The sequence below is a fragment of the Pseudochaenichthys georgianus genome, chromosome 1 (assembly GCF_902827115.2).
Source record: "Pseudochaenichthys georgianus chromosome 1, fPseGeo1.2, whole genome shotgun sequence".
In the NCBI taxonomy this organism is placed as follows: Eukaryota; Metazoa; Chordata; class Actinopteri; order Perciformes; family Channichthyidae; genus Pseudochaenichthys; species Pseudochaenichthys georgianus.
In genome coordinates, this window is record NC_047503.1 from 43,516,542 (window position 1) to 43,528,261 (window position 11,720).

General features: G+C 38.5%; 1 protein-coding gene across 1 annotated transcript; it reads left to right on the top strand.

The window, feature by feature from the left end:
* Positions 1-2,607: 2,607 nt before the first annotated feature.
* Positions 2,608-7,773, top strand: map1lc3c (microtubule-associated protein 1 light chain 3 gamma). The gene is given in 6 exon segments (XM_071204135.1): positions 2,608-2,622; positions 2,769-2,826; positions 2,917-2,946; positions 2,949-2,971; positions 3,061-3,167; positions 7,429-7,773. Coding segments are annotated over 6 exon segments (396 nt in total). The 3' UTR covers positions 7,592-7,773.
* The last annotated feature ends 3,947 nt before the right edge of the window (positions 7,774-11,720 follow it).

Below are 11,720 nucleotides of genomic sequence, written 5' to 3' on the forward strand. Positions count from 1 at the left end.
GTTTGACTATGAATCTATTATTATGTACTATGTTGGTTATCATGTTTTTTTTTTAAAAATCATTCAGGATTTAATATATATGTATTTTTGGATGATCTATTTCAAATAGTAACGAGAACTTGTTTTACTCACTAAAATTCGACGAAGACTTTTATTTTGAAGGCACAGCCGTTTTAATACCGGTATCTCTTTGGCTAATGTAACGTCTCTTGACACACCTGTGCGGTGACATCAACCCAGCTTAGTCCCTCCCACTACTGTAAATACTGTCACACCATTGGCTGATCAGATGAATGACAAGAAAACTATGGAATTAAAGAAGAGCGTGGGCATCACCACGCTATGTGTGAAGCAGATCTTAGGTTCATGTTTCTTACAAATTGAGTTTTTAGCATTTATTTAATAACTCATTATAGTCTCAGAGTTTAAATAAAATGAAATAAAACAAAATTAAATATTTGTTTACTCCTTTTAAGTCATGGAGTCCTAATTAAATATGAACAAACACAATTGTTGGCCATGTAGACTTTAACTTGTCTTTATTAATATTCATTTTGAAAATTGAACATATTATTTTAAATAATAAATCAGACTTTAGTTCCACTGTAAATTCACCAGCAACCCTGCAGTCTACAAAGCCATTCAAACTAGCTGCACCTTTACCAGCTTTGAGAACACTTTAATGATCATCATTATAAAACATATCATATATATTATTCTGAAATGGACCAATCTGCACAACGACTACTTTTACTGTCACTACTTTAACTATATTTTGATGATAATACTTTTCTACTTTTACTTGAGTTACATTATGAATGCAGGACTTTTAAGTATTCCTACACTCTGAGTACTTATACTTTTACTCAAGTACAAGATCGGAGTACTTCTTCCACCTTTGCTGCTGTTCTGGGTTGTAATATACTTTTGAGCAGTGGTGAAAGAAGTAAGCTATGACTTCTCAGCTTGTGTTTATGAAACAATCAATAGAGCACTGATTCCTTTATATTTTATGCCAATACTTTTGTATTTTACTAACATTTTGAATGCAGGACTTTTACTTGTAACAGAGTATTCCTACACTCTGGTACTTCACTTTTACTTAAGTACATAATCTGAGTACTTCTCCCTCCTCTGCTGCGTAATCAATGAGAAACATTTATTCAAATACAATTCTGAGGTGCTATTATTGTAGATTCAGATAAATAATACAACATATAATCATCAATATGATCTACTATAACTATAACAATGTAAAAGATAATACAGCTCAGTACTTCTTCCACCTCTGTTTACATGTGTGTACTTTTATCCTACTCAAGTAGCCTATGTTCAATTCAGCGTTTCTACCTCTAATAAAGTATTTGTGGTCTTAGTATGTGTACTTCAGCTCAGGGTCTGACAGAGACAGGCCCGGTTCCAGAACAAAATGACTAAGGGTGCATCTGAGATTAGAGAGGGTGCAGTGGTAAAGTGCTATTTTTATAAGTGGGGAGTGGACCTAACACCCTCTATGGGGGTCCTCACCTCCTCTGGGGGGGTCCGGGGGCATGCTCCCCCGGGAAGAATTGTTTTTAAATATTGAAGTTAAAAGCATCAATCTGGTGCACTTTGAGAGCAACATTAAGAGATCTATGGATCTATGTGCTCTTTGCTTGATTATGCCTTCCCAGTCCCTTATCACGTAGCCTATAAGAGCATGGCGCCAGTTGTTGTGGTGAAGGCATCTGACTTACTTGAACCGAAATGTCTACATGCATAGCAGAAGATGGCATCTTTTTTACATGAATATTCCAGCCAATCTCTGTTTTGAAACCATGAGCTGCAAAATGAGCGCCTCACCCCAATGTACAGGCGAGTTGGGTACTTTTTAAATATACCTGGACAGGCTCTGTTTTGCAGAGGTCCTCTGGCACTTGCGGGCCGCCGAGGGGTGGCGGTGTTTGGGGTAACGAAGACGGCTGTGGCTGCTCCGCCTCTGTGGGCGAGGCGGGCAAAGCCGGCGAGTCGGGCAGGAGGACGTTAGTGTCCACGACAGTAACGTAATGTCCCCAAGATCTGAACTGTTATTACCTGCAGTAGATGCAGTGTATGCTGGCGATAAGGGCTGGTTGTTTTAACCATTTTCTGATCCATCATTGACTGCTGTGTAAGCACCTTGCAGATGATGAATGTGCAGCGGCACAGGTCACGCGCACCTGACATAATAACGTTACTTACCGTTTAAATTGATCAAATAAATGCAGCTGACAATGCTATTCAATCACAATTACAATTTATTTTATTTAAACTATCTTCTTCTTCTTCTTCTTCTTCTTCTTCTTCTTCTTCTTCTTTTCTTCTTCTTCTTCTTCTTCTTCTTCTTCTTCTTCTTCTTCTTCTTCTTCTTCTTCTTCTTCTTCTTCTTCTTCTTCTCTTCTATTATTATTATTATTTTACTACTTTGTTATAATGTAGGCAAATGTAATTTTTTTTTTTTTTTTTCAAATGAGGGTGCATAACGACTCAACTGAGGGTGCAATGCACCCTTATGCACCCCCGTAGAACCGGGCCTGGACAGAGAGTTGCGGATCTGACCTGATCTGACCTGATTTCAGATGATTCACCATGCTCTGCGGCCATGTGCCAATCAGCTGATGCGCCACAGCCGCCTGTCCCCGCTATTTAACTCCTGCTCTCTGCAAGCATCATGTTAAGCCCATTCCACTCCTCTCCTGCACCACACACACTCACACACAGGGTGACACACACAGGGTGACATACATCAGCCTCCGTTTGACAAGACCCAGGTGCAGAGCAAGTCCTTCAAACTGAGGAAGAGCTTCGGTAAATGTCTCAAAACATGAGAAAAAAAGTAAGACAAACTTCTTTAAAAAAACTCTTTTAAAAACTCTGGTGATTTGTGTTTTCTTGCAGCTACAAGGAAACAAGAAGTGGCGGCGATCAGGTTGAATTCCCCAACAAAATCCCGGTAAGTTTGCAGCAGAAATGCCTCCATTTTAAGCGTTAAAAGTGTTTTCTACATGTCCGTGTACTCACCGGTTCGCCTGGTGTCTGCAGGTGATCATCGAGTGCTATGAGAGGGAGAAGTATCTGCCTCCTCTGGATAAAACCAAGTTCCTGGTGCCGCATGAACTCACCATGACTCAGTTTGTCACCATCATCAGGTACAATCTCACTGTTTTTCAAAAGTCTATATATATATATTATTTGACTTTAACTATATATATATATATTTATTTGTTGTTCCTTCCTCTTTCTTTTCCCTTCACTATATCTGTAAAGCGTCTTTGAGCACCTGTAAAAGCGCTAACAAATTAAATGTATTATACATGTTGAACATGCACCTACATTAGAAAGGGCTTCATTGATCTGTTTACAAATATTTTAAACATTAGGATCTGACTATTTGCTGGAATTTGCATCCATTAAACCAGGTGATCAACCAGGTTTTAATATGTATTCCAGTTTTGATGGATATGGGATTTATCTTATCGATTAATGTGCTGATGATTTCCTGATTGATTTGCCTATGAAAGGTAGTAACCTGTTGAGCCCCTTGTTGTAAACCAACCCTCCAAAACTTAAAGGGTTTTCATACACTTGGGGACTGGACATCTTTCTTATTGAAAAATGGCATTTGCTAAAAAAACTCAATATCTGCTCAATTGTTTAAGCTTTAATTTAAAACTATGGAGTATTGTTTTGTGGAAATGTATTTAATCTTAAATACACGTTTGCACATTTTGCTTTTTCTTTTTAAGTTGTCTTTACTTTAATTCAAGGCTGCTCTTTTACATTGGCAAGTGGTACTGTGTGAAGCTGGAGGAGAGATTTAAAATATATATCTGTTTAGTAAGGAGATGTGGGTTAGGGTGTATCTTCTCTAAATGTTAATCTATAGAAAAAGAAACGTCACTCTGAGTCTGGAGTTCCTGAGATGCTGTTAGTCATGATTACACGGCAGAAACTGAGTGTGCCCGTTTACTACACACTGTTGTTCCTCTTCTAATGCTGAGTCCTAATGCACACTTTGGAGTCCTCAACTATTCTTTAAAATGTAATCAACATATTAAACAATGCTCATTTTAAAAGGGTGATCTATAATATTAATGGATTACAGCGCAGACGTCTGCTTTATGTAAAGTGTCTCGAGGATGTTTGTTACAAAACATCTGACTGTTTGACACGGTCACTTCAGATTTAAAATAAATGGTCGGTCACACGCTCGTCTCTGCTGCTTTTTAGCGTAATAATTACACTTGGATCCAAGCAGCCTGTTAATACATGTTGCTGTTTAATCAATTAAATTACGTATTTGAATGTAAGGACGCAGCTCTTGAATACATTTTTACCTTTTTTTAATCCCGTCTCTCTTTTCTAAAGATAGTTTGATTTATAGAAGCTGTCAGATGTGTCTTTTTGTTCTGCCAATAGTTTGATGGAAGTAAATGGGTTTTATTTTGTCGCGCTAAGAACCTTAACAGTGACATTACTTGGTCTAGTTCTTAACCTGGCCCTCCTTGTCTAAGTCTGGATGAACTGCATTGTCGCATGGCAGCGCTGTACTGCAATCTTCATGGGTCGATGGCTTACTTTTTTTTTTTTATTCTCCATGTAGTTAATACTCAAAGATTGCTTCTTTAAAAAATAATAATGGTGATGGATTATAATCTGTGATTCTCCTTAACTGTGAAGATTATTTGTAATAATTTAGATAATGTTGATAATATTTATTAGATTCCACTCATGGCAATTATTATAAAACGAACATGTAGACTTTACACAATCTTTCTAAACTGTTGAAGAAAAAAAAAATCACTGGCCGTCAGTCACAGTTTACAAATACTTAGTTACATGAAACCAAAACATAATCAAATGCAACATATTTCTACAAAGAATACAAACTGTTGTTGTTCTGCTCTTAAGCAATAACCCCTTCACTTTCTTTGGTTCCTGATTTTGTGTTTGTCACCGTTACACCGCAGAAAATCAGCACTTCATCTTCAGAGGTAAAGAGCGTGTTAATCTCCTGACTGCTCCGTGATCAGTTCCAGCTTCCATCATGGAATATGACGAAACTGCAAAAAGCACGTTTTTTAAAAAGCATGACGTGTGAACATGCTCCTCACGCAACACTGTCCCAAATCAATACTACATGCTGGTAGTGCACTGGATAGTCATTTTACACTAGGACATGCTGCTTAGTTTCAAACGACGCGGCTTAAATAAACTATACTTTAAAAGTAAATGTTAAAGGTCTGTTGCAGAGTTGGTGTCCACATGGATCTGCTGGAGAATAGTTTCTGAAGTTTCCTTTAATCTCAGTTTAGCAGCTGGTCGTCTCTGCTGGATTTGACAATTCAACCACTCGGTGTTCAGTATGCAATAATACAATAGTGTCTTTCTATGAAGAAGAAAGATTAAGTATATTTTATAAAGGGATGAAGTCACTTGTGTCTACTTCATTTAATGTTAAATCTGTCGCCATTTAATCTGGGATTATTGTTTGTACAACAGAAGAATGTTGGATTAGGGGAGGGGAAGCATTTGTTAATGTTGTGTCGGGGTAATCAACACTTTTAAAATGACTGTTTGGATTAATTGGGATAAATCTAACGGAGGCTTCTTTTCCAAACTCTTATCACTTTTTCCTGTTAGTTTTTTGTATTTCTACTTTGTCTTTGTGCGACGCATTCTTGTGTTTTCCAATGTGAGCACAAATGCCTAAAATGCCCAGGTTTAAGAGGCCTTTGTTCAGGGCTGACGTCGGCAGCCTTGGGTAAGATCGTCTTGATCGATTGAGAGGCATCACAGATCACCCACAGGCCATAAGACTACTGAATGCCTGAGCTTGCACTATTTTTTGATTTTAAGTATTGTAATTGCGTTGTTGAAGAACTTGTGACTCAAGTTTTCAATCATTACATACTACACTTTAGTGGTGTTTTTTATATAACACTATGAGCTGTGGTGCAGTGCAATTTCACAAAGTAAAATGCTCAGCATGAAGACTGGAATCTGGTCAGCCCTGACACTAGATTGAGAAAATAAAACATTTACATAGCGTTTTCTTTGCTGGTGGGATAATCTCCCATAAGCTTTTTATTTTTGCCTCAATTGAGTGTCATCTCAACCTCTTATTTATCCATTTTTTTTTTCCCCAACACGTAAACTTAAAAAAAAATAATGTTTCTTGAGCTGTTTTTCTGCGTGTCTACAATGTTTTTCTTATTTCATTATTGCTGTGGCGCAGCACCTTTTTTCCTTGTGCAATGCATCTGAGTTCCGAATGTGAACACGCATACTTAAAATACTCAGACTTTAACACTGGAATGTTCTCAGAGCTGCTGGTGATAAAACAATAGCAGCTTCACCATTAGCGCTGCGGCTAACGTGTGCTGGTCGTCCCTCATTAAAGTCTTCTCTCTGTCCTCTGCAGAGGTGGGAAGTAGTGGACGTACAAATACTAAAGTACATTTTTCTGGTTTCAGTACTTTACTCCACTACTTATTTTACTGACAACTTTTTACTTTGACTTCCTCACATGTTGAACTCAAATACCTGTACTTTCTACTTCTTACATGTTGAACTCAAATACCTGTACTTCTACTTCTTACATGTTGAACTCAAATACCTGTACTTTCTACTTCTTAACATGTGAATCAAATACTGCTTACTTTTCTACTTCTTACATGTTGAACTCAAATACCTGTACTTTCTACTTCTCACATGTTGAACTCAAATACCTGTACTTTCTACTTCTCACATGTTGAACACAAATACCTGTACTTTCTACTTTCTCACATGTTGAACTCAAATACCTGTACTTTCTACTTCTCACATGTTGAACACAAATACCTGTACTTTCTACTTCTCACATGTTGAACTCAAATACCTGTACTTTCTACTTCTCACATGTTGAACACAAATACCTGTACTTTCTACTTCTTACATGTTGAACTCAAATACCTGTACTTTCTACTTCTCTCATTTCCCAAACAGCTGGTTCCTTTAGTCTGAATGTGTGTTTGGTGCCTGATCATTATTATTCAGAGTCATTGCGTGCCTATTGATTTGAACACGATCCGTGTATCCATCACTTCCTGGTCTTCTCTAAAGAAGAGTGACCAATGGAAACGTTGCCGTTGGTCGGCATGGAAACATTCATTAGCTAACAATGACATTATTGATATAAAGGGAGGTCAGGTACTCTTTAAAACCGCTGCTAGTTATGGGTACTTTTTACTGAAGTACATTTCAAAGCCTCTTTTCTTTGACTTGAGTAAAGACGTTTAGTCAGTACTTCTACTTTAACCAGAGTATCTTTAAAACACGAGTATCTGTACTTCTACTTGAGTAAAGGATGTATGTACTGTTTCCCTCTGGTTCTCTGTCCCTCATTAATGTCTCCTCTCTGTCCCTCAGGAACCGCATGGCGCTGCTGCCCACTCAGGCCTTCTACCTGCTCATCAGTAACAGCGGTCTGGCCTCCATGTCCCTCACCATGGCTCAGGTCTACAAAGAACACCAGGACGAGGACGGCTTCCTCTACATGACCTACGCCTCACAGGAGATGTTCGGACACTGACGCACAGAGCTCATAGCTTTACATTTTATTCAGTATTAAATGGCGGCGGAGGAGGAGGCGGCTGCTGGCCTCCGTATCTGCTGTAAATAGAAAAAAACATGTTGTATTTATTGTAATATTTGTTACTGTTTTGGGATTTTAATTAAAGTATGTGGATCCAATAAATCTTATGTAATGAATGACTGCTGTGTGGTGGTTCTGCTTGATCAAATATGACTTCATTAGATTCAAAGCCCCTCTTGAAACTCAATTATTAAAAGTATTACTTGTATATTATATGCTGCTGCAGATTTTCAAACACTTTTTCAGGAAAGGCACCATTTGGAAGTGTCTGTATAAGCGTTTTAAAAGTGTTTATAAACTACACTTTTACATCACAAATATTCAAACTCAATACATCTCAATGTTTTTCTCTGGATGGGAAGGAGAATTATCTGAGCGTAATTAAAGCTCTCAAATAGTGAACGGTACAATATGTACCTCCTAAGATGTGCTAGCTGGAGTAAAATGTTTAAAGTTTTAGCCTAATGCTTAAAAAGTACCTCAAATTTGACAGTCAGCAGTTTTGCGTCTGACTCTTTCCGTTCCTCCTCACTTATCCAAACTATATTGCAGTGCATTGTGGGACATAAGTGAGGCTGTCGAGTTGAATAGTTGTGCAGAAGGTTCATAAATCAGTTTCTGTACGTCCACATCCAGTAAAAAAACATCCAATAAATGTCCTATGTCCAGACACTAGATGGCAGCAAAGATCCACACATCTGATCACAGAGCTTCCCTCAATTGATCAGAAATCCATATTTTAGGTCTAACTCTAAGATGAGCTGATAACTAGCTGTATTATGTATATCCTTTACTGCATTTGATTAAGATATTACAATTATAGGGGACATTTTTTGCTAACGCAGTGTGGTAGTATCTTCACTTTTAAGCATCTGAATACTTTCTCCAACTTTCTCACTCACTCAGGATAATTAGATTGCATCGTGATAGTAAAACCACATCTGACTTTAACTAACTTTATTTTGGTTTCAGATATTACATTTTAAAGAGGATTTATTTGCATTAATACATGTTATTGCCAAAGCACATTTTTAAAATGCAAACTGTAAAACAAGGAACAATATTGACAATATTTTAGGACGTAAAATCCATAAAGGAATCTATAAATAACTGATGGATATCACTTAAAGGTGGGGTAGGTAATTCACTTCAGAAACACTTTTTGTTATATTTCATGGAATGCTCTTAACATCCCGATAGGCGATAGCAATTAATATATTAAATGCTTTGACAATAAATCCATAACAAAATGTCATCTGTGGAAGCCGTGGTGCTGTAAAAAGCACGACCAATCATCTGAGCCGGCTAAAGTAAACTGGATGGTCTACCTGCCTGTCAGTCTTCCATCTGTGCACAAACTTATCTCGTGCCCTCATTGGTCATGTGTATGTTGGAGGAGGGGCTCTGCAAGACAGTCTGCGTACTTTCAAATTCTAGCGCACTCGAGCTGGTTTCTCCATTCTTCCCTACCCTACCTTTAAGATATATACATAAATGATCAAATAAGAATAACAAAGAAAAATACACAGAGCAAATACATGTAGAGTTATAAAATCAACTAAAACAAAACTCCTAAGTTTAATGTGACTATAAACACTTCCCATTCCTCAAATGAAGATACGTTACATTCACCGTTTTTAAATGTTTCGTCACTTGTGATTGATGCAAGTGCTGACCATGAACAAGTGTACACATTTTAAAGTAAATCAGATCACACATTTGTTTTAAAGCGTCCACTGTCACGTGCCAGGCAGGCTGTACATGTTTTCCTTCCCTCTGTGTTTCTCTCTTCTCCCTGGCTGAAGTCGAATAGTCCATTTAGCTTAGGAACCTTCCTAAAGGAGTGAAATGACCCGGAAGTCCCTCAGTGGCAGCCATGATAAGTGCCGTTCGAATTCTCTAGAATGATGAGAATGATAGGAAAGGAGGTTTCAAACTTCCTTTATAACCTCCTTTAGCTTAGGAACCACTGGACCTCCCTAACCGACAGGAGAAGCGAAAATGCTGTCCCACAATGCCTTGCAGCCGCAGCATTTGCCGTCACTCAATAGTCGGCCGTTCACGGAAACAACCGATTATGACCGAGAAATGATATCATGAAAGTTACGGTGCTTATTAAGCATTTTAAAACATAGGTGGTAAGTTGCCAAAGTGCTTTGTTTTGAACGTTCATCAGTATTATAATCAAAAAGAGAAATATGAACGTTAGTTTTTACTGAAATTATCAAATAAAGTCAACATTTCAGTCTTTACTGAGCTGTGTGGGGTTTGTTCAACTTTTAAAAGATGTTTGAATGGTGATATACACAGTGATAGATGGTAAGGACTAACGTTTATAATAAATACATCTGTATTGATTTTAAGATCTTTAGTTCATACAATCATACGTATTGGGATCATTTGTATTAATGTGGACCGGAGGGAGAGGGTGACGAGCATAAGTTTCACTTTCCTTTTTTATTTCAATTCCAGCTTGGTCCTGAAGAATATGTTTCTCTGTTGTCCACGTTCATAAAGCAAAGCAGCAGTATCAGAGCACGGAGCAGAGTCTCTATGAGTTTACAGTAGTCCCTCGTTCTTATTGAACATCCATGTTGTAGTCCGCTGTATAGAAAACTGTGGTTTCCATGGTTTCCCCACAGCAGCAGACGCACACAATGACGTCCGCTGGCGCATCATAAACACGTTGGATAGTGAAAGTGCATTCGGATTCTCTAAAGTACCGCAGTCTCTTCTCCTAAATCCTTTTGAATTCTCCTATCCACTATCCCTTAACCCCGTGACGTTTCACTCAGAGGTCAAGGAATAGACGATAGGGTTAGAACTTAGGAGCTGATTTTTAAACTATCCGACTGCAGCCCCTGTCTTCTGCACAGCTAATCAGCAGCTGATCGGTATCTGCCCGTGCACCTGAGTCTGATGGCTGATTGGATCCTCTCACCCTCAGCTGGCCTATCAGCAACCAGGGCCGACCATAAAGGAGGCACCCAGGAAGTCTTCTCTCTCTCACTCTGGGCCTGTTGCTGAGGAAGGAACACGGCTGTGTTTAGCAACTAAAGCTCTTTGAATACTCCGACGTTTGTTAATGTGTGTGTGTTGAGAGGTGGAGGAGTTAGGTACGTCTGGGGCACCCTGTACATTTCTCACCACCGAGCTAACTATTGTTTAGACCCACTAGGTAAGCGGATTGTTGCCACCCCTGTATATTGTTTTGTCAAATTCTTTGTAGTTAGTTAGTGAAGGTTTTTGTTTGAGTTTGGTTTCAAAGGATAGTAGAGATAGGCCTGGTTTTGTTATGCTTGTTTCTTTTGTTTGGCACACTACTCCTCCTCCTCCTCCTCCTCCTCCTCCTCCTCCTCCTCACCAACAGAGTGTTTCTGTTTAATTTTATGTTATGTTTAATCTTTTGTCAACCTTTACTCTGACTCTTTCATAATTATTGGTTGTACGTTATTGTCTCCAGGTCCCCTAGACCTTAGTGGGGACGTAACATCCACAAAGAGGCGCTCGCTTTCTGCTGCTTCACAACAGTTGTATCTGTTGTGAGAAAGTGGTGCAGTGGTTTAGTCATTACCTCCTCCTCCTCCTTTTTTTTTTTTAATTACAGACGTCATTAGAGGAGCTAGTGAGAGTGGATCTCACTGAAACTCACTTCACGCTCCATTAACTGTAATTGAATTAACAAAAAAGTGATCACGTCCACTGAATCTGCAGAGGAGGAAACAGACTACTTTAATTCAACTATAGTATGCCATGAGCCAAGTTGAATATGTACCAATACATCGGGGTTTTCTCTGCAAATCTGACATATTTGAGCACAGTGGAGTATGAAAAAGAGGCTTTAAAGTTCATGGTGCATATTGTGTAATACTGCATGCGACAGTGCTTACTGTAAGAGCAGCTACATTAAAGGTGAGGTAGGTAAGTTTCAGAAACCGGCTGGAGATACACTTTTTGTTATATTCCATGGACATCTTAACATCTCTCAACATCCCGATAGCAATGAATATCTGAAGTGCTTTGACAAAAAATCCATAAAAAAATGTCATCTGTAGAAGCCGTAATA